Here is a 24,566-nt window from a genome sequence, read left to right as displayed (position 1 = left end):
AAAAGGGATACAAATGGAAAATAAATAAAACTTTCATTATTTGCTGATAACAACAATACTTTTTTAGATAAATTCATTCTAACAAGTTTTGGGTCTAGAAAGGTAGTGCTTCCCTTATATGCAATCAGCTTCAGCTCATCCTTGTCACCATTGATTGTTCCCCAGCATCACCAGGTATGAGCCCTAATCACAGACCCAGGAGTAATCTCTTAAAAAACACTTGGGTACATAAGCCTACCCTTGCCCTGACCAAAATAGTTGTGTCACTCATTTCTACAGAAAAAATATTACTTTTAATTGGGAGATGTTAACCTACTTTTTAAAATCTTCTTTTGGGTGCTAGAGAAATGGCACAGTTAAGTAAGGCACTCGCTTTGTACATGGCCAACTTGGGTCCAATCCCCAATATCACATATGGTCCCCTCAGTCCTCCAGGAGTGGTCCTTGAGCACAGACCCAGGAGTAAGCCCCAGGCACCACCAGGTGCAGTCAAAAACAAACAAACAAAAACCCGAATGTCTGTTCCTTTTTAGGGTTGTATCTAGCATTAAAATCAGAACATGAGCACTCAATTTCCTCTTACTGACATTCCCAAGAACTTGTGCTTTCTAGGTAGGTACAATTGCTCTCCTGTTCAAGTCTTTTTTTTTAATTCGCATTATACATCGTTATGAACCCCTAACTCTTATCAACATTGGTTAAACTTAATAGCTTTATGATGTAGTTCAAGAATATTGGGCAGTGATTAGAATCCACTATACTTGAAAGTTTAAAATAATTTGGAATCTGGAATTTGGTAAGATGAAATAAAATTATGTGTCATGAATCTGTTAATACAATTTGTCCTCCCATTGTTCATCAATTTGCTTGAGCAAGCACCAGTAATGTCTCACAACAAATTGTGAGGCTTGTTGTTACTGTTTTTGGCATATTGAATATGTCATGGGTAGCTTGCCAGGCTTTGACATGTGGGCGAGATACTCTTGGTAGCTTGCCAGGCTCTCCGAGAGGAGCAGAGGAATCGAACCCGGATCAGCCGCATGCAAGGCAAACGCCCTACCTACTGTGCTATCACTCCAGCCCATTAATATAATGGTACTGATAAAGATAAGAAGCAATACTATGGATACTAACAAATCTGAAATTATTATTGTTGGTATTTGTCCTTATTTCAATGATATACTTGAACATTAGAAAAATGATGCCATTGTTATGATTATCCATAAAAAGTTTAATTCATAAGCAATGTTGCTTTCAAATGTAAAATAGAAAAAAATGTATTTTGGAGTTTCACCAGGGTAAAGCTATTTCAAGGCCCAAATCCAAAGAATTAGAATATACAATGGAAATGCTCTTAATTCTCTCTTTTTTAAAAGCCTTTTCTTCCTGCATTAAGAGCTATTGTCAAAGACTAAGAATGACTAACTCCCAAACCTGTTATCACTCTACCCTGTAATTAACAATGAATCAACATATGCCCAACTTCTTAGCTCGCCTCAAATATATGGTAAGAGAAACAAAAGATCTTTGCTCATCTTTCCTCCTATCTCACATTAAAAAGCATTGCTTTTTAGCTTCAGTGGAGTTACTTTCATTTATACACACTAATTCCTTAACTTTATAAATGCTCAGTTTTGAAAATGCTTACATAGTTAAATACTGTTGTTTTGAAAAAACTCATTGATGTTTATGGACAAGAAAACAGGAACCAGAAAAACATTTGGGATAGAGAAGGGACCACTAAGTCAATGATGATTGGAGGGATTGTTCAGGATGGGAGATGTGTGCTGAAAGTAGACAAAGGACCAAACACGATGGCCTCTCAGTATCTGCATTGCAAACCATAATTTCCAAAAGTAGAGAAAAAGAAGGAAAGTGCCTGCCATAGAGGCAGGGGTGGGGTAGGGTGGGAATGGTGGGAGGGATACTGGGGACATTGGTGGTGGAAAATGTACACTGGTGGAGGGATGGGTGTTCAATCGTTGTATGACTGAAAATCATGAAAGCTTTGTAACTGAATCTCAATAAAGAAAATTTAAAAAATAAAAATATTAATACCTGTGGCTGAAAAAATAGTGTGCGAGTTAGGGCACCTAACTTACATTGGGCCAAATATAGTCTGATCCCTGAATAATACACAGTCCTCTGAACATTGCCATGTTTATCCCTAGATAACTTCAAGCACTTCCAGCTCCCAAGTGTATGCTGTAAATTACATATGCAGATTTTGTTTTTTTTTTAAACAAGTGGCTCTTGAGTTTCCCCAACACCATTTGTTGTATAGGCTTTCATTGCTCCACTTCATGCACCTAATTCCTCTGTCATAGGTTAACTACCCATATAGCTAAGGATTTATCACTGGGATCTCAGTTCTGACCCATTTACTGTGTTAACCTGTGTTTATTCCAATACCGTGCTGTTTTGATACCAAAACTATAGTATAAAGTCAGGAAATTCAATACTTCACAACTTCCTTTTGTGGAGTTTTATGCTTCCATACAAGTTTTAACGGGGTCTGTTCTAATTTCTTGAAGAATTTCATCATAATTTTGAAGGAAACTGCATTAAATCTATATAATGCTTTGGGGAGGACAGATATTTTGACAATATTAATTCTTCCAATTAATATGGAATATTTTTCCATTTCCTATTGGGGGCTTTTATCATATAGATGTTGAATGTAGGCAAAAGGTTCCTCAACATCAATTAATATTATTTTTCCATCTTTCATTTTGTTGATTTGGTTATTACATAATTGATTTTGCTCATATTGAATAATTATTTCATACATGGGCTAAACCCTATTTATAATTTATAATAATTTATTATATTTATATTAATTTATAATAATTATTTCATGCATGAGCCCTTTGGTATGTGATTGTATCTGATTTGCTAAAATTCTGTTGAGGATTTTCACATTAGTGTTCATCAGGAAAACTGGTCTGTAATTTTATTTTTTTTAGTAATTTCTCTGTGGGCTTTATGTATTAGGATTATGTTGGTTTCATGGGCTATTTGAAAGGATTCCTTTTTCTTCAATGTTTTGGAAGAGCTTGAAAAGTATAGGTAGTACGTCTTTGAAGGTTTGGTAAATACTCTAATAAACCCATCTGAACTAGGGCCTTTGATCTTGGGTAAATTTTAAATTACTGTTTCAATTTCCTTTCTTGAGATAGGTCTGTTCAGGTTTTCCACATTCTCAATACTGTACCTTTATCTCATTTTTGCTTTGATTTGCATTTCCCTGATAACAAGTGACTGCACATTTTCCTCATATCCTACTAGCTGGTCTCATTAAGAAAGTCTTCATTTCTCTCCCATTCTTGATGGGATTATCAAATACTTGTTGCTGCTGAGCTTTGTGAGTACTTTATCTTGGATATCAGTTCTTTCTATGATGCATACAATGAAAGTATTTTCTCCTATGCCATATTTCTTCTTTTAGTTTTAACTCGTTTCCTTCATCATACAAAACCTTTTTTTTATTATAGTCCCATTTGTCTATTATTTGTTTTTGTCAACTGAATAAAATCATCACAGAAAGTCCCCTCTGAGGTCCATATCCTGGAGATTTCTGTTTTCCTCAACGTATTTTATGGATTCTAGCTATTTCAATGGCTGGAGCGATAGCACAGCGGTAGGGCGTTTGCCTTGCAGGCAGCCTACATGGCCGACCCGAGTTTGATTCCTCTGCCCCTCTCGGAGAGCCCGGCAAGCTACCCAGAGTATCTCGCCTGCACCGCAGAGCCTGGCAAGCTCCCTGTGACGTATTCGATATGCCAGACACAGTAACAACAAAGTCTCCAATGGAGACGTTACTGGGCTGGCTCGAGCAAATCGATGATCAACGGGAGGGCCTTTACTTTTACTTTACTTTAGCCTATTTCAAGATCTTTAATTCACTAATGCACTAATTTTAGTGTGCTGTGTGAAACAGAATTGCAGTTTTTTTTTCTTTTTTGCCTGTGGCTATCCTGTTTTCCCAGCAACATCTACTGACAATGCTATCATTGCTACTTTTCCATGTACCCATCTCCTCTGTCATAGGCTAACTGTCCATAAATTGAAAGTATATCTGGGCTCTCAATTCTATTCTGTGGTCTGAGAATCTCTCTTTATTCCACTATCTTTTTATTTTTTGACAATTTTTTATTTTTAATGACTGTGAATTACATGCAGAGTTACAAAGTTCTTCATTACTAAATTTCTGGCATACAATGTTCCAACACCAATCCCTTCAGAGTGTCCACTTCTCTCCACCAATGTCCCCAGTTTTCCTCTCATCTCCTAGCCTTCCTCTAGAGCAAGTGTTCATTTCCATAATTTAACCCCCATCTCCAATCCCATGGCAAGCTTCCTACAGTTCTATTGCTCTTTGTTTCTATTCCTATTTGGGCTTTGTTTTTCCCTGTTTAAGTTCCTTTACACTCCATATAAGAGTGCTCATTCTCTGTCTGTCCATAACCCCTGACTAGCTTCATTCAACATGATACTCCCCAGATCCATCCATTGTAGAAAATTGCATGACTTTATCTTTTCTTACTCCTGAGTAGTATTTCATTGTGTACATGTACCATAGTTTCTTTCTCCAGTTATCTGTTTTTGAGAACTTGGGTTGTTTCCAGATTTTGGCTATTGTGAACAGTGCTGCAACAAGCAAGAAGTGCATATATTTTTTCTGGATTGTGCTTTTGGACTGGGGAGTGGGGCTTCTAGATCATATGGAAGCTCAAGTGATAGCTTTTTGAGTAATGGCCATATTGAATTCCCAAAAGTCTGATCAGTCCACATTCCTGCAAACAGAGAATGAGGGTCCATTTTCCCCACATTCTCACCAACACCAGTCGTTGTTGGTTCTTTCTGATACATGAATAATGAAATACCAGAAATAGATATTAGAAAGTCAATCCCATTTACAATTGTTCCTCAGAAAATCAAGTACTAGGAATTGGCTTAACTAATGAGGTAAAAGACCTATACAAAGAAATCTACAAAATACTTCTTAAAAAAAGACATGAGGAAATAAAAATATATGCCCTGCTCATGGATTGGAAGGATTAACATCATCAAAATGGCAATACTCCTCAAAGCATTATACAAATTCAATGCAGTTCCTATAAGGATACCCATGACATTTTCCAAATAAATCAAATACCCCTGAATTTCATATTGAACAGTAACCCCTCTGAATAGCCAACGCAATCCTTGGAAAAAAGAAGACAGGAGGCATTAGTTTTCCCAACTTCAAACTACTACAAAGCAGTAATAATTAAAACAGTATGGTACTAGAACAAAAACATAGTACCTCAGGATTTAAAGGTAACACAGTAGTTAGGATGCATAACCTAATTGACCTGGCTTCAAGCATCTCTCTGTGTAGTTCTGAAAGTCCCTAAGCACCACATGGCTGGCCTGGATAACCTGCTACACCAAAGGGTCTGAGCACTAAAGGGGCCACTAAAGAGGCTACTGGGACTCCTGAGCACTGCTTGGGAGGCCACAAGAAAACAAAAACATGTACTTGTTTCATTGTTTCTTCATTCCTAATGTCCATGTGTCCTTCCCATTAACTATGTCTTTGTATCCGATGAACTTCCTATAAATCATTTATTTTTTAAGCAATCTGTTGGTAATGAAATATTAAGTTTTCTATGATCAGAAATGGGTTCACATCTCCTTTATTTATGAAGTTTGTTTTTCATTGATGCGAAATTCTTCAATAACATGAGGTGTTTATATTTTAAGTTGCTGAAAAAAAAATTTGTGCCATTTCTTTCAGTTTTCTATAGTTTCTGATGGGAATTCTGCTGTCATTTAAATAGCCATATCCTTACCACAGGCCTTAATTTTCCAAAGTTCAGATATTTCTGAGTGTGGATTTCTTTTTTTTTCTGTTTAAAACTAATTCGACTTATTTAATCCATAGTTAAGCATTTAATTATCTTGCAAAATTTTGAGATACTTAAGGCATTATTTCTTTAAATGTTTCATTGGCTCCACATTTTGTTTTCTCTAGTATATAATGCCACAAATGTAAGGTCTTTGGCTACTGCCCCACAGTCCTTTGAACCGAAGCTTACTTTTCCTTTTTCTCAGGCAAGGGGAAACACCTGTCAGTGCTCAGAGGCCACTTCTGGGTCTGAGCTCAGGAAGCACCTCTAGTACATCCATATAAGTATTTCCATATGTAGTACACAGGAAGCACTTCCATACGTAGTGCTGAGATTCAAACCACTGTCACAGATAAAAGTCACATACAAGACAAGTGTCTGAACCTCTATACTATCTCTCCATCACCTAACACTTACTTTACCAGATTACCTTCTCTTCATTATTAGGATTAATCTTTGCAATAGTTTCCTATGTTTACATTTCTTTACAACACAATTGCTCTTTGAAAAAATTTTATAGGGGCTGGAGCCATAGTACATTGGGTAGGGCATTTGCCTTGCATAGGGTTCAATCCCCAGCAATCCACATGGTCCTCTAAACACTGCCAGGAGTAATTCCTGATCACAGAGCCAGGAGTAACCCCTGAGCATCACTGGGTATAACTCAAAAGGCAAAAACAAGTACATAAATTCTAATTAAAAATACTTTTTTAAGAATCATAGTATCATTTCAAATTTGGTATCTATTTATTGTCTTTCCTGATTTATGTTGAGGCTTTACTAATTATAATAAAAAATTTAGGCTGTATGCCACTCATTCCAAGTATTTTGCAAATAATCTACCTATATAGATTCAAAATTAAATTCCAGGCTTATTTATATAGGGCTGGAGCGATAGCACAGCGGGTAGGGCGTTCGCCTTACACGCGGCCAACATGGCCAACCCAAGTTCGATTCCTCCGCCCCTCTCGGAGAGCCCGGCAAGCTACCGAGAGTATTCGATATGCCAGACACAGTAACAACAAAGTCTCCAATGGAGACGTTACTGGGCCCGCTCGAGCAAATCGACGATCAACGGGAGGGTCTTTACTTTACTTACTTTACTTTATGTGGGCTATTATTCAAAAGTGAATTTAGTTTTAAAATTGTTTTTTCTGGTTTCCCCATCTTTGTCTTACCTAAGTAACAGAACTTCACTTTATCTTCAGATTGAATATAAGTGGAAAAAGAATTGTTTCATTTCAGCAGGGCAAAGATGAAACATAAGGTTCTATCCACAAGATGTTCCAGAAATGAGAACTGCCTCAATAATGGGGTGGGAAATATGTAGAAGTCAGGGTCCTGCCAAAAAACTCAGCTGAGCAGGGTAATTTTATTACTGGAAATCAAAACCTCTAAAAACAGACTCCCCTGGATATGGATTCTTCTTTCTTACTTCAAGGATTTTGTCCAGAGAACTCTTCAGGATAAGGGCAACACTTTCTTAATTCTACATAGTTATGAAAGCCATAGTTCAACACACAGACTTTGCTGGGTAGAGCCACCTTGCATCTGCAGGTAGTGTGAAAATCAGAGTGTTTTGAAAATCAGAGTGTTTTCCACTGTATCGACGAGATGAACTTCATTAAATTTGAGAGATTTGGAGATAAAATTCAGAGATCATCAAACAAGCTCCAGCGTGGAAAAACATATTCCTGTTACCACAGGTGCATTGGGTATAGAGTTTATGTGTACAGATGTAACTCTAATTATGATATAATGAAAACTTTGGCATTCTATTAATACAATGTCCACTAGGGTACAGAAGTGCACATCTTTAATCATGATATCTCCTAGAGAAGAATCAGGAACAGTTTGAATAGTTTCTGTCTTGCTGGGTTGTGCTTTGGCTCAAAACAACAGGCTTTACTTAGAATTATTTTTTTTTCTGCACCCACTAGCATTTCCAGGTTGTGGGGATTCCAGCTTCTCCAGTACCCAGGGAAAGACATTTGGGAGGCAAGATAATAAAAACAACAATCCATTAACTTACTCAATCCTTGAGTCCCAAGGTCCCTAGTCAGTCCATCTTCTTTTCCCTAACTTTCAGTTTTCTGGTAGGTGATTTATATTTTTTGTCCAGGATATTTGTTGCTATTAGTAGGAGGAATAAAACAGAATGTGTTTACTCCATTTTGACCAAAATCCAAATCCTGTGACTTAGTCTAGATTTTATGTGTCCTATCATTCTCCGTATGTATTGAGAATATAGAATGATTTGTTTTCTTAAACTTTGTTAATCACTGGACTAGTAAAAACTGTTGTAAATGACATATTTTCCTTTGTTTTCTTTTCTTTTTCATATTTTGGGCCACACCAGGCAATGTTCAGGGCTTACTCATGCTCAGGAGTCACTCCTAGAGGTGCTCAGGATTCATATGTGGTTCCAGGAATGAATAACAGATCAATCACATGTAAGGCAAACACCTTACCCACTATACTATCTCTCTGTCCTATTTGACATGTTCTTTAAGCTTTCATAACTGTTATTAAGAATTGCTGAAAGAGCAGGGATATAGCTCAGTGACAGAGCACATGTGTCACACACTGAGGCTCTGGTTCAATCTCTAGCATTCCCATGCCCACAAAGAAAAGGTGTTATAACTTATTGGCCTTTACCAATGAACAGATTTTTTTTCTGAATAAAACATTACTTTATAATTTACAGTTTACTATTAATTTTTCACTGTTTTGCAGTATTACAGAATGTCAAGGTTTGTCTTCACACTCTATAAGTATATATAAGACTTACTACATCATAACTAAAAAGATGACTCTACTAATCTCTCTCACTACTCTGTCCATTTTCTTTCCGTAATCACTAAAGACGTGGCTTATTTCAGTTTAAATTATAGGCAACAAATCCATAATAAAGTGCGTCAAATCCTCTGACGTGAGGATACCAATTCCTAGTTCCCTTACAATCCCTCACACTAAGTTATTAAAGCTATGCAAGATTTCAATTTATTCCAAGCTTACCATACCTACCACTCTACCCCGCCCCCCTTCATTTTTAAATACCTGCATGGGTACTGACAGCTCTCGTCTTTCATTATTTTATAGTTTTTATTATATTTGTTTTATGGTATCATAGTTAAAATGGTATCACCTATCCTGAATTTAAATCACTTTCTAAGAACTGAAAGTCTTGAGGTAAGACTTGAGAAAGAATATACAAATTGTTTTGTTTCAAAAAACAGTTTTATTTTAAAATGGTACCTTTAATGTTAAAGAAACTCTAAAGAGAAAAGCCAACAGTCAAACTCCTCATATTCCATAAGAGTATTATTTTTCACTGAGAATGAAAAGGGGTTAGGTGTTGTTCACAGTCCATGTATGTCAACCTATTTCCTCTACATGGTTCCAGAATCTTTGTATTGTTTCCTTTTTTATTTTGAGAGAACATTAATTTACATTGTATGTGCTTTTAATACAATTTAATATTTATTCAAGGTATCTGTTACCATATGACAACCATCACCAAAGTATCAATGTCCCTTCACCACAATCCAATGAACGGATCCCTAGTTAATTCCGCCTCCCTGTCTAGTAAACAAAAGATAGCATGTTTTTAAAAACAATTTTATTATTTTTTTGGTTTACAATACTATTAATAATGGTTTCTCATGGACATAATTCAAACACCACACAATTTGTTTGCACAATCATTAAGAAAATACCTGTTTTTTTTTTAAAATATGAGGGTACATGGATGAGCGAGATAGCTAAACTCATTTGCTTTCTACTGACAGGAATAAGTAGAAGAAACTGCAAGCACGTAACGAATATTTTTTCTTTAAGGTGGACAAAAGTCAATGTATGTTTCAATTAATATCAGGAACACATATTAAAAAAACTGTAATACAGGCCTAAAAACAACATTGGTTAGAACACTTTTTCCACTTGGTACATTAAAACTTTAAAACACTAGTAAACTAACTGTCAACTACTTACCACATAAAGCTGTTTCCATAGACTGGCCCATTCTTGTAGAGTTGTAGTAACTTCAGTCACAATACAATCTTCAAGTGGGACCACAGTTTCATACTGCCTAGAAGCAGAACCACAACAGTTATGTTATCTTTGAAGAAAACACTAGAATACACTCTGCTACCATTTTCACCATATTTAAATAAAATTTCAAATTCGTGGTAATTTTTTGTTGTTATTTTGGGGCCACACCTGTCAATGCTCAAGTGTTACTCCTGGCTCTAAATTCATGAATCACCCTTGGCAGCACTCCAGAGACCATATGGGATGCCAAGAATCAAACCCAAGACAACTGAGTATAAGGCCAGTGCCTTACTATCTCTACATACTGTCTCTCCAGCTCCTCATGTTGATTTAGATAGGGACATTTAACTGATTTGAAAGTTCTTTTACAAAGATATACCACAACAGTAAAATTGAACTGATTAAGGTAAAAACTTTATTTTACTTATACTATGGGCTAGAGCGATTACACAGCGGGTAGGGCGTCTGTCTTGCGCATGGCCAACACAGCCGATTCAAGTTTGATTCCTCTGCCCCTCTCGGAAAGCCTGGCAAGCTATGGAGAGTATCTCGCCCGCACGGCAAAGTCTGGCAAACTACTCATGACATATTCAATATGCCAAACACAGTAACAAGTCTGACAATGTTACTGGGCCCACTCAAGCAAATCGATGAACAATGGGAGGACAGTGACACTGACAGTGACAGTGATACTGTGTCAAATCTCAATTTTTACTTTCAGAAATACTGTCCTAAGACAAACATTTTTGGGGCCAGAGCGACAGAACAGTGGGTAGAGCATTTGCTTGCAAATGGCAGACCTAGGTTCGATCCCCAGCATCCTCTATGGTTCCCTGAATAATGCCAGGAGTGATATGCCTGGTTGTGAGTACAGAACCAGAAGTAACCCCTGAGCATCATCAGGTGTGACCCGAAAAGCACAAATAAATAAAATAAAATTTTTAAAAAACAGACTCTTTAGGAAAGGCTTAAGTTTTTTTCCGTTCATTTCTCTTGCAAGGGCAGGCCTCCCAAGCAGTGTTCAGAGGACCCATGGGCAATTCTTGGTAACACTCAGCCAATTTGGCCAGGTAGTTCAAAGCCAGTGCTCTGAACTAACTACTCAGGACCTGTAATGACAGCAACCACTAGAGCATACGCTGCGATCCTCTTTTTTCCCCCCTGCAGGAAAAGCACTTTGCCATTGAGTATGGCATTCACTCGTGGCACTCTGTTAGAGTAAGAAAGATCTGTTTACTCCTAGTTTGCTAAGTAATTTAATATTTTTAATAGTGAATTAATGTTTCATTAGCATTCATATTGAATGCTCTACATCATTTGGGTGATTTTTTTATATCCATAGTTATTTTATTGCAATATTTTACTTATTTTCCTATACTTAATAATTATAAAACTATATTTTCTAACATAAAACTAATAAAATCGTTTTATATTTTTATAGACCCATCTATATTTCCCCTTAATTTTTTATACTCTCACACCAAATTCTGTACTGTCAGATTTATCTAGTTCATATAAATTTTAATGCATTACATGGAATTACTCATACTACTAATTTTTAAATTTATAAATCTATAAATATATAGTTCTTAAAATACTTTTATTGATTTATCATTTAAATTTTGTGTAATTTCCAGTTTACCTTTATTCAATTTTATGTGTATAGTATAACAACCTCCACAATAATGTATTTTAAAGACCTCTCTTGTATTTGGGATATAAAGAAACATAAGGGAACAGCAAATGGCCAAAGTCATTGCAACTGGAGATTTTGCCTAAAAAACTGAGCTGGGAGGGACCTGTATGCGGGGTCCAGAAAAACACTGAAGGAATACTGGGCAGAAGAAAGTGGGCACTCCAGCAATGGGTGTGGTATGAAATGATGTATGTGTGAAAAGATAATTAACAGTACTGATGCACTGTAATTCTGGTAAGTTAACAAAGATAATGGGGTAAAAGTCTTCCCCAAACAAAATTCCACAGCTCTATGGTTTTACTACTAAGTTTTAACAAACTTTCAAAATTACCTATTCTTCCCAAGCTCTTCATAAGAATGAAGAAAAGGAAATTCTTTGAATAATTTCTAGATCACCATTATTCTCCCACCAAAAGAAGACACCCCCCCAAAAAAGAAAAGAAAAATACAGACAAATATTTTTGAATGAAGATTCAAGAAACATTAACACTAACATGACACTCAAATATTTTCTCTATGATAAAGCATTAAAAATGTTGTCTATTCTCACCACTATTACTCAATATTATACTAGAAATCTTGGCCAGAACAATTAGGAAAGGAAGAGATACAGAAGGCATACTAATTATAAAGTAAATTTATCATTGTAGATGACATAACATAAAGACTGTTAAAGATTCTAAATGAGAAAACATCCCTCAAAGAAGACATGCAGATAGTCAATAGGTATATGAAAAAATGTTCTATATCCCTTATCAAGGAAATGCAAATTAAAATCACACTGACAGAGGGAAGTGAACACTGATGACGGGTGTGGTGTTGAAACACGGTATGCATGAAAAGTATAATCAACTGTACTATAAGTCAAAATACCTCAGCTAAAATGGTAAAAATATAAATTTGAAAGGATTACACATAACTTGTGTCTTTTATGCTGCATTCTAGTTCTTTCATTCTCAAATCTTTTTATCTCAAAATTCTTTTTATTATCACTTTATTGCAACTGTTTATTAAAATCTTCAGGGACTAGAGCTATAGTACAGCAGATAGAGCATTTGCCTTGCATGTGGACAACCTGGGTTCCATCTTCGGCATCCCATGTGGTTCCCTGAGCACTGCCAGGTGTGATTCCTGAGTTGAGAGCCAGGAGTAACCACACCAGAGCATCACTGTGTATAACAAAAAATGTCTCCCCCAGGTAATAATAAAATAAAATAAAATCTTCAGTGTTACTCAATCTTAACATCAGACACATTTGACTAGTGTCTTCTCTAAAAATTTTCCTTATTTGGTTTCCAAAATATAACTCGATCATATCTCCATCTACCTCACTGGCCACAATTTTCAGATTCTTCTGACTGATTCTCATCCTCCTACCTAAAATACCACAAGTTATCAGGATTCTATCTTCACCTCAATAATTCTCCATTTACAGTAATACTTTAATTATTCTTACCCAGATTCATAGCTTTAAATAACATCTGAATGCTGATTAACTTAAATTTTATGTCTCTAACCACCAATACTCCCCCCAAACTCCACAATAACATAGTCAAGTGCCTACTTGATTTTCCATTTGAATATATGAACTAAACTTAACTAGTTCTAAAATGGAACTATGTTAGAGTCATTATAAATCTCTTGAAAGAGAGCATAAAACGACATGCCATAGCCATGCCACTGGACTCCTCACCAGGCTGTTTCATTCAGGGCAACCAGGATAGGAGGGGTGAAGCCCCTCCCCGCCCCAAGGAGTCAACACGGACAGCCGAAAACCTCCAGGACTCAACTGTTGCCATGTTCATGGCTGCTCTCTGCACTCCACTCACTTAGGTCAAGCCTCACCCACAAGTGAATATGCAGAAAACCCAGGTATGTGAGACTGGTGACTCAAAACTCCAGGTTCAACTCCCCCCCACCACCACCACCTCCCCCTGTTTCTGGCAACTTGGCAGTCACACCCCAAGCCACCTCTGGCTGACATCATATAATCTCATCAATGAATATGATCCAGAGATTCATTATAAATCTTTCAGAAGAAAGCATAAAATGACACGCCATAGCTATGCCACTGGACCCAACACCAGGCTGTTTCATTCAGGGCAACCCAGAGGTGGAACGGGCGAGTTCCCCACCCTGACCCTAGGAGCCAGCGCCAGCAGCTGAAAACCTCCAGAACTCAACTGCCACCATGCTCAACGGTCATTCTTCACTAGCTCAGCCAAGCCTCATTCAGAAGTGAACACATTCCTAGACCACACAACATCTCACACCTCATACCGCTAATATTTCAAGAGTAGTGTACCATATTTGATGGGATTTAAAGTATAAGGCAACGAATCTTAATGAGAAATATATTTTTACAGATATATATGTATATATATCATACATATTATATATTATATATACATTAGGCTGGAGCGATAGCACAGCAGTAGGGCATTTGCCTTGCACACAGCCAGCCCAGCCGAGCCGGGTTCAATTCCTCTGCCCTCTCGGAGAGCCTGGCAAGCTACAGACAGTATTTCGCCTGCACGGCAAAGCCTGGTAAGCTACCCGTGACGTATTCAATATGCAAAAACACAGTAAGAACAAGTTTCAAAATGGACACATTACTGGGCCCACTCGAGCAAACTGATGAACAAGGGGAGGACAGAACATCTGGACAGAACATGATATATATAAATATATAAAAGCACACAAGGGTCAATCTTTAATAACATGTTAGTAATCTCTTATAGAAGGGTTTAATGACTCCTGATTGAAATACAACAATCTTCACACACTTTCGTCTAAGGAACTTTTTTGGATGATTTTCAGAGGTGTATTCATAATAATCAATACAAAATAAATTATTTTGGTTCTGCTTTGGGGCTGGAGTTAGGGTTCGGGATGGAAACATCAGAAATATGGTGGTGGGAAGGTGTAATGATGATGGGATTGGTGTTTGAATATTAAATGTACTCAAATATTGTGAACTGCTTTATAGAAATAAAATTAAATTAAAAAAATAAATAAAATGGAACTTTGTTATTACCTCCACAAACATCTTTTTTCCCTACAACAGCCTTCCTTAATTTTTATCATTTATAAATATGGTCACGGTCATGGTCCTCCCTTTGTTCATCGATTTAATCAAGCGGGCCCAGTAACATTGTGAGACTTGTTACTGTGTTTGGCATATCAAATACATCATGGGGAGCTTGCCAGGCTTTGCCAAGCAGGTGAGATACTCTCGGTAGCTTGCCGGGCTCTCCGAGAGGGGCGGAGGAATTGAACCCGGCTCGGCTGGGCTGGCTGCATGCAAGGCAAACGCCCTACCAGCTGTGCTATCGCTCCAGCCCATCTCACCAAAAAAATTTCAAACAGGAATATAATCCCTTTGTGTTAACTTTAACATCACTGTCACTGTCCTCCCGTTGTTCATCGATTTGCTCAAGCGGGCCCAGTAACGTCTCCATTGGAGACTTATGTTGTTACTGTGTTTGGCATATCGAATACATCACAGGTAGCTTCTCAGGCTCTGCCGTGTGGGCGAGATACTCTTGGTAGCTTGCCAGGCTCTCCGAGAGGGGCGGAGGAATCGAACTTGGGTCGTCCATGTTGGCTGCATGCAAGGCAAACGCCCTACCACTGTGCTATCGCTCCAGCCCAACTTTAACATATGGGTACTTTATTTATTTTGCAGTTTGGGCTTACTCCTGGCTCTGCACTCAGGAATTAACACCTAGCAGTGCTCTAGAAAACATATGGGATACCAGGGATTGAACCTAAAAAGGCCATATGTAAGGCAAACACCCTACCCACTGAACTATGGCTCTGGCCCCGACATATTCTTTTTTTTTCTTTTTTTTTTTACATAGTTGTTCACAATTGGGTTTCAATCATACAATGTCCCGACACCCATCCTTCCACCAGTATAATTTCCCAGCAGTAGTGCCCACAGTTTCCCTTCCACTCCTTGCAAACACCCCCATCCCTGACTGTCTCTCTGGAAGGTACCTCTCTTCTCTTCTCTTCTCTTCTCTTCTCTTCTCTTCTCTTCTCTTCTCTTCTCTTCTCTTCTCTTCTCTTCTCTTCTCTTCTCTCTCATCTCTCTTTTTTTTTGCTATTTTTTGGGGGGTCACACCTGGCGATGCACAGGGGTTACTCCTGGCTCTGTACTCAGGAATTACTCCTGGCAGTGCTCAAGGGACCATTTGGGATGCTGGGAATCGAACCCAGGTCGGCCGCATGCAAGGCAAATGCCCCACCCGCTGTGCTATTGCTCCAACCCCTCTCTTTCTCTTTTTTAGGCATTATGGTTTGCAATACAGATGCTGAAAGGTTATCATGAATATCCCTTTGCCTACTTTCAACACTCAGCTCCTGTTCAGAGTGTTCATTTCCAACTAATGCTGTCATAATCTCTTACAGAATATCTGTATTCCAGTAAATGGCAAGTGCATCCTTACAGTTAAGACCAAAAAACCTGGAGTCATAGTTTTTTTTATCCAGTCATCTGTCCTCAGGTACTAGGGTTGTTTCCAAATTCTGGCTATTATGAATAGTACTACAATGAACATAGAAGTGCAGATGGCTTTTTTACATTGTGTTTTTGGGCCCCTAAAGTATATTCCCAGGAGCAATATTACTGGGTGGTATAGAAGTTCAATTTCTAGTATTTAGAAGAATGTCATATTGTTTTCCAGAAAGGTTAGACCAATCAGCATTCCCACTAGCAGTGAATGAGAATTTTCTCTGTATTCAAGGCAGCACTGGCTGTTCATTTTGAAGTGTGCTTGTCACTGAGGTGTGTACTACAAAGCAGTAATAATTAAAACAGTGTGGTGCTACAATAAAGACAGACTCTGAGATCAATAAAATAGAACCAAAAATTCAGAAGCAGACCCCCACCCCACCCCACCCCACCCCACCACCAAGCAAGCGAGCAAGAAATCAGTAAATCAATCCATAAATCAAAAAAAAAAAACAAATTCAGAAGCAGACCCTCAGGTATATAGTTAGTTAATCTTTGATAAAGGAACCAAAAAAAAAAGGAGTGGAACAAGGGAAAACCTTTTTTTATTTTTTAATTTATTTTTTTCATTCTTGAAGGTGTCTTCATTTTTTAAAAATTTTTATTAGTGAAACACCATGATGTATAGTTGTAGACTTACAAGTTTTTGTGTTTGGGTTTCATTTATACAATGATCGAGTACCCATCCCTCCACCAGTGCCCATTCTCCACCACCAATGATTCCAGTATCCCTCCCACCCCCCCATCCCACCCCACTTCTGACAGGGCATTCCCTTTTGTTCTCTCTCCTTTTGGGTGCTGTGATTTGCAAAAGAGGCATTGAGTGGCCATCATGTTCGGTCTATAGTCTACTTTCAGCAAGCATCTTACATCCTGGGAGGATCCTCCCAACACCTTTTACTTGGTGCTCCTTTCTCTATCTGAGCTGCCTTTTCCCCCCAGCATGTGCGGCTGGCCTTCAAGCCATGGAGTGAACCACATGGTACTTATCTCCACTATTCTTGGGTGTTAGTCTCCTATTTTGTTACTTTATATTCCACAGATGAATACAATCTATGTGTGTCCCTCTCTTTCTGACTCATTTCACTTAGCATGATACTTTCAATATAGTACCACTTGAATATAAATTTCATGACTTCATCTTTTCTAACAGTTGCATAGTAGCATAGTACTCCATTGTGTAGATGTACCAAAGTTTCTTTAACCAGTCATCTGTTCTCGGGCATTCGGTTTTTTTCCAGATTTTTACTATTGTGAACAGTACAGCAATGAACATACAAGTGCAGATGTCATTTCAAGTATACTTTTCTTTGTCTCTCCAGGATATATTCCCAGAGTGGCACTGCTGGGTTAAATGGGAGCTCAATTTCTAATTTTTTGAGAATCGTCCATACTGTTTTCCAAAAGGGCTGAACCAGTCAGCATTCCCACCAGCAGTGAAGGAGAGTCCCTTTCTCCCCACATCCGCGCCAACACTGGTTGCTTTTGTTCTTTTGGATGTGGGCCAGTCTCTGTGGTGTGAAATGATACCTCATTGTTGTTTTGATCTGCATCTCCCTGAGGATTAATGATGTAGAGCATTTTCTCATGTGCCTTTTAGCCATTCAGATTTCTTCTCTGACAAAGTTTCTGTTCATTTCATCACCCCATTTTTATGGGGTTGGATGTTTTCTTCTTGTGAAGTTCAACCAGTGCTTTGCATATCCTTGGTATCAACCCTTTAATAGATGGGTATTGGGGTGAATATCCTTTCCCATTCTGTGGATTCTCTTTGTATTCTGGTCACTGTATCTTTTGAAGAGCAGAAGCTTCTTAATTTAAGATAGTCACATTTGTTTATCTCTGTTTCCACTTGGTTGGTCAGTGGAGTATCATCTTCGAAGATACTGTTAGCCTCAATATCGTGGAAGGTTTTGCCAACCTTGTCTTCAATGTAACATGGATTTTGGCCTGATGTTGAGATCTTTAATCCATTTTGATCTGACTTTTGTGCATGGTGTTAGGTTGAGGTCTAAGACCATTTTTCGCATGTGGTTGTCCAGTTATGCCAGCACCATTTTTTGAAGAGGTTTTTCTTGCTCCACTTCACATTTCTTGCTCCTTTATCAAAGGTTAGATGTTCGTACATTTGGGTTTGTGTGCATGGGTATTCCACCCTGTTCCATTGGTCTGCAGCCCTGCCTTTGTTCCAGTACCATGCTGTTTTAATACTTACTGCTTTGTAGTAGAGCTTGAGGTTGGGGAGGGTAATACCTCCCCACGTTTTTTTCCCAAGATTTGCTTTAGCTATTCATGGGCGTTTGTTGTTCCATATGAATTTCAGGAGTGCTTGACCAATTTCTTTGAAGAATTTCATGGGTATCCTTATAGGGATCGCATTGAATTAATGCTTTGCAGAGTGTTGCAATTTTGACAATGTCAATTCTTCCTATCCATGAGCAGGGGATATGTTTCCATTTCCTCCTGTCCTCTTTTATTTCATGTAGTAGCGTTTTGTAGTTTTCTTTGTAGAAAACTCCTTAGTTAGGCTAATTCCGAGGTATCTGATTTTCTAGGGCATGATTGTGAATGGGATTGTTTTTTTTCATGTCACTATCCTGTGTCTCATTATTTGCGTACAAGAAGGCCATGGATTTGAGGGCATTAATTTTATAGCCTGCGACCTTACTGTACAAGCCATTTTTAAAAGTGGTGATGGAAAAACTAGTTGGACATGTGCAAAAAAAAAAAAACCCAAAAGACAAAAGTCTGACCTCCCTCTAATGCCATGCATCAAAGTCAAATCAAAATGAATTAAAAATCTCAAAGTCAGCCCTGAATCCTTAAGATACATAAAGGAAAATAGAACTCTCCATAACATTGAAGCTCGAGGTATCTTTAAGGATGAAATACCACTGAGAAGGCAAGTGGAAGCTTATCAAATGAAACTACATTAAATTAATAAGCTCCTGCATCTCAAAGGAAATGATACCATAATACATACTGGCAGAAACTTTTGCCCACCACTCATATAATGAAGAGTTAATAGTCAAAATATAGAAATTCTAGCACTACACTGTTTTACTTATTACTGCTTTGTAATACAGTTTAAATTCTGTAATAATGATCCCTACCATCTTTGGCTATTCTAAGGATAGAGGTACTGACTATATGACTTTCGAGAGCATTCCATTTATTTCCTTGAAAAATGCACTAGTAGAATTTTATAGGGAAAAAAAAACATCCAAATCCATCAAAAAGTGGAGAGAAGAGATAAAAAGAAAGTTCCTCAAAGATTAAATAGAAATGGTCAGAAGGCATTTATAAAGTTCTCTATATCACTACTCTTCAGGAAAATGCAAGTCAAAACAGTGAGTATCATACCAGGGAGACTGGCACTCATCAAAAAGAACAACTATTGGGGCTGGAGTGATAGTACAGTGAGCAGGGCATTTGCCTTGCACACGGCTGACCCGGGTTCAATCCCCAGCATCCCCTATGGTCCCTTGAGCACCGCCAGGAGTAATTCCTGAGTGTAAAGCCAGGAGTAACCCCTGTGCCTTGCTGGGTGCTACCCCTAGGCGGCTCATTGGCTGCCATCCTCCAGAGGCCATTGGACTGTCAGGTTTCGGCCCTCAGTGACGAGACATGTTGGGGCTCACAGGATGGGGGTGGACCCAATCCTTTTCTCCCCACCCCAACGAGACACCCAAGTCATTGCCCACGAACGGCCTCTCTGGCTCCTGATCAAGCCGCTTAACAGCCATGATCCAAGAGGCTCAGAAACATATCTCGAACCCAGTGGCTTTTGCAGAAATGCATCTGGACCCCACAGTAGGTTACTGTCACCAGGCCACCACAGGGGGGAAAGGGTGCTATCCCACTCCCTAGGTGGCTGGGTGGCCGCCATCCTCCAGAGGCCACTGGACAGTCAGGTTTGGGCCCTCAGTGACGAGACATGGGGCCTCATGGGATGGGGGTGGAGCCGGCCCTTTCCTCCCCACCCCAAAGAGACCCCGAGTCCCTGCCCACGAACGGCCTCTCTGGCTCCTGATCAAGCTGCTTAACGGCCATGATCCCTGAGATTCAGGAACAAATCTCGGAACCAAGCAGGTTTGGGCAGAAATCCCTCCACGATTTAAGTGTTAAAATTTTGGAATTTCAAAATCGCGCAGCCACTACTGCAGCCATGCGACATCCTATGTTATTCTTAACCAGCAATAGAAAACAAATTGTCTACTGTTGCCTTTTCAGCAGATCTGAGTGTTGGGGTAAAATCTCAAATAATGCTCTTCCTGGAAACGGGTCAGAGAGTCCTTGGTCACTCGGGTGAAGGACAAAGTGGGACCCCAGCGAGGAAGCGGGACTGAAGGCCGATTTTGTCTTGCTGCAGGTCGGGGGTGGCCTCCCGTGAACACCCCGCTCCTCCCTGTCTCCACACTGAGTCGTGGGACCGTGCCAGCCCAAAGCGCCTCTCCCGCTTGTTTTTCGTATGTTCCCCGATATCCAGGCGGTTCCTGAGATCCAGGTCAGCACAGCTGCTGGCTCACGACCCTGGGACCTCCATCTTTCCCTGCAGGACCCCAGGTGTCCCCCGAGATGCCTGAAGAGAAGCAGTTTTGAGCGTCTGCCCTGCCCTCTTCACTCCTGACGGCGGCGCCCATCTCATCCCAAACCTAGGGTTCTGGAGAGGCGTGGCCTACTCAAAAGTGGGCGTGGCCTCAAAGTGGGCATGGCTTATTTTCCAGTGGGCGGCCGCTTATGCGGCCCACAGGTTGTTTTCCCATACTAAGGAACCTTGTCCCCAAAGAATCTAGTTCCCAACCTACTCAGCAATATGAAGAAACAAAGAAAATCTCCAACACAAGGGGAGAACAACAAAAACAATCTAGACCATTCCGACAATACAGCTCACCTAAGGGACCTCTCTGACATAGAATTCAGATACGAAGTCATCAAGATGTTCAATCAACTCAATGAAACAGTCAGACAGACAGCCAGTAACACCACAGAAAAAATCGACAAATTACGAGAAGAAATGAGAGCAGAAATGTCACGATTAAAAGATTCCATAGATGAAATGAGAAACTCAGTTTCTTCTCTTAAAAATAGAATGACCACAGCTGAAGAGAGAATCAGTGAGCTGGAAGATCAGCTGCAACAAGCCAAAACGCAACAACAAACAGTGGCAAGGGACCTCAAAATGGCTCTACAGAGAATCAGAGTCCTAGCAGATGATTCCAAGAGGAACAATATTAGAATCATGGGACTACCTGAACCTCAGGGAAACAATCGCAATGAAACAAACACCGTCAAACAAATCATTGCTGAAAACTTTCCAGAGCTGCACAATGCAGCCATTCAGGTTCAAGGAGCCCGAAGGGTGCCAGCTAAAAGAGACCCCAACAAAAACACTCCAAGACATATCATAGTTAGAATGATTGATACTGCCGACAGAGACACAATACTGCAAGCAGCAAGAGCAAAGAAGGAAATCACATACAAAGGAGCATCCCTTAGATTCACAGCAGACCTATCAGAGGAAACCCTACAAGCCCGAAGGCAGTGGCGAGATATAGTCAAAAAACTCACGAAAATGAATGCTTCCCCAAGAATACTCTATCCGGCTAAACTCTCCCTCAAAATCGAAGGAACGGTACACTATTTTATAGATAAACAGCAGCTCAGGAACTTCATAGACTCAAAACCAAACCTAAAGCAAGACCTAAAGGGGCTACTATAAGAAAAGACAAACCCTACAACCACAACACACCCGCACAGAAAGATGACACAAAACCCCATAACCATTCTCTCTCTCAATGTCAACAGTCTAAATTCACCAGTTAAGAGACACAGAGTGGCAAAATGGATACAGAGACAGAACCCAACATTCTGCTGCCTACAAGAAACTCACCTCCACAGCCAGAGCAAACACAGACTCAAAGTCAAAGGATGGAAAACAATCCTGAAAGCACACAACTCCCTCAAAAAAGCTGGGGTGGCCATACTAGTATCCGACAACATTAATTTCACCTTGAAAAAGATTAGAAGGGACAGTGAAGGCTATTTTCTCTTCATCAAGGGATACGTACAACAGGAAGAAATCACACTCTTAAATGTATACGCACCTAATGAGGGAACAGCTAAATATTTAAAACAACTGCTAACAGATTTTAAGGAGGACATCACTACCAACACAATAGTACTTGGAGACTTCAACATCGCCTTATCACCTCTGGATAGATCAACAAGAACAAAACCCAGCAAGGAATTATTGGCTTTGAAAGAAGTAATAGAAGAGAAAGGGCTTATGGACTTATACAGGGCTTTACACCCCCAAAAGAAAGAATACACATTCTTCTCCAGCACGCACGGAACATTTTCCAAAATAGACCATGTGCTAGGACACAAAACATACCTCAACAGAATCAAGAAGATAGAAATAGTATCAGCCATCTTTTCAGACCATGATGCACTGAGGATAGAAGTGAATCACACAAAGACACGGAGAACCAAATCAAACACCTGGAAATTAAACAACTCGATGCTGAACAATGAGTGGGTCAGGAACGAAGTCAAGGATGAAATCAAAAGATACCTGGAAACAAATGAGAATGAAGACACAAACTACCAGAACTTATGGGATGCAGCGAAAGCTGTGTTAAGGGGAAAATTTATAGCTCTGCAAGCATATCTTAAGTCGATAGAAACGATGCACATAAACAATTTGACCTCACAGCTCAAGACCTTAGAAAAGGATCAACAGAAAGAGCCTAAATCAGGCAGAAGGAAAGAGATCATAAAACTTAGAGCAGAAATCAACGACATGGAAAACAAAGAAACAATCCGAAAGATCAATGAAACCAAGAGCTGGTTCTTCGAGAAAATAAATAAGATAGATAAACCACTAGCAACACTCACAAAGAAACAGAGAGAGAGAACCCTAATAAATCGAATCAGAAATAAGAATGGGGATATCACAACAGAAACTAAAGAAATTCAAGAGATCATCAGAGACTACTTTGAAAATCTGTATGCCACGAAACACGAGAACCTGGAAGAAATGGATAAATTCCTGGATTCCTACCATCTCCCAAAGCTGAATCAAGAAGATATAGAGTACCTGAATAGACCTATTCACATCAAGGAAATTGAAACTGTAATCAAAAGTCTTCCCAAAAACAAAAGCCCAGGCCCAGACGGATTTACTAGCGAATTTTTCCAAACATTTAAAGAGGACCTATTGCCAATTCTTCTCAAGCTTTTCCAGGAAATTGAAAAAACAGAAACTCTCCCAAACAGCTTCTATGAAGCCCATATCTCTCTAATACCAAAAGGAAACAAAGACACCGCAAGAAAAGAAAACTACAGGTCGATATCCCTGATGAACACGGATGCGAAGATTTTCAACAAAATACTAGCCAATAGAATACAACAACTCATCAAAAAGATCATACATCATGACCAAGTGGGATTCATCCCAGGGATGCAAGGATGGTTCAACGTTCGGAAATCAATCAACATAATCCATCATATCAACAAAAGAAAAGATAAAAATCATATGATCATATCAATAGACGCAGAGAAAGCTTTTGACAAGATCCAGCACCCATTCATGATGAAAACCCTTGCCAAAATGGGGATAGAGGGGACTTTCCTCAATATAGTTAAAGCCATCTACCACAAACCTACAGCAAACATCATCCTCAATGGGGAAAAACTGAGACCCTTCCCCCTAAGGTCAGGGACGAGACAAGGATGCCCACTCTCTCCACTACTGTTCAATATAGTACTGGAAGTACTTGCAATAGCGATTAGGCAAGAAAAAGATATTAAGGGCATCCAGATAGGGAAAGAAGAAATTAAGCTCTCACTATTCGCAGATGACATGATACTATACTTAGAGAAACCTAAAACCTCTACCAAGAAACTCCTAGAAACAATAGGCTTGTATAGTAAAGTGGCAGGCTATAAAATCAATACCCAAAAATCCATGGCATTCCTATACGCAAATAGTGAAAGAGAAGAAAGTGACATCAAGAAAACAATCCCATTCACAATTGTGCCCCAGAAAATCAAGTATCTAGGAATCAGCTTAACTAAGGAAGTAAAGGACCTGTACAAAGAAAACTACAAAACGCTACTTCAGGAAATAAAAGAGGACACGAGGAAATGGAAGAATATCCCCTGTTCATGGATGGGGAGAATCAACATCATCAAAATGGCAATACTTCCCAAAGCACTGTACAAATTCAATGCAAACCCTATAAGGATACCCATGACATTCTTCAAAGAAATGGAGCAAACACTCCTGAAATTTATATGGAACAATAAGCCCCCACGAATAACTAAAGCAACTCTTGGGAAAAAGAAAATGGGAGGAATCAACCTCCCTAACTTCAAACTCTACTACAAGGCAGTAATA

The 24,566-nt window shown here is 39.1% G+C and overlaps 1 protein-coding gene across 5 annotated transcripts in view; it reads right to left on the bottom strand.

The window, feature by feature from the left end:
* DOCK3 (dedicator of cytokinesis 3) overlaps positions 1 to 24,566 on the bottom strand; it is a 467,343-nt gene that overhangs the window by 278,591 nt on the left and 164,186 nt on the right. For all 5 annotated transcript variants that reach the window (XM_056129948.1, XM_056129950.1, XM_056129951.1 and 2 more), the window contains exon 5: positions 9,888 to 9,984. In XM_056129948.1, the coding sequence (XP_055985923.1) occupies positions 9,888 to 9,984 (97 nt within the window). The remainder of the gene's footprint in view (positions 1 to 9,887; positions 9,985 to 24,566) is intronic.

Source organism: Sorex fumeus, unplaced genomic scaffold (assembly GCF_029834395.1).
Source record: "Sorex fumeus unplaced genomic scaffold, SorFum_2.1 ptg000072l, whole genome shotgun sequence".
Classification (NCBI taxonomy): Eukaryota; Metazoa; Chordata; class Mammalia; order Eulipotyphla; family Soricidae; genus Sorex; species Sorex fumeus.
The sequence above is the reverse complement of the archived record's forward strand: the minus strand, read 5'-3'. Positions and strand labels throughout refer to the sequence as shown.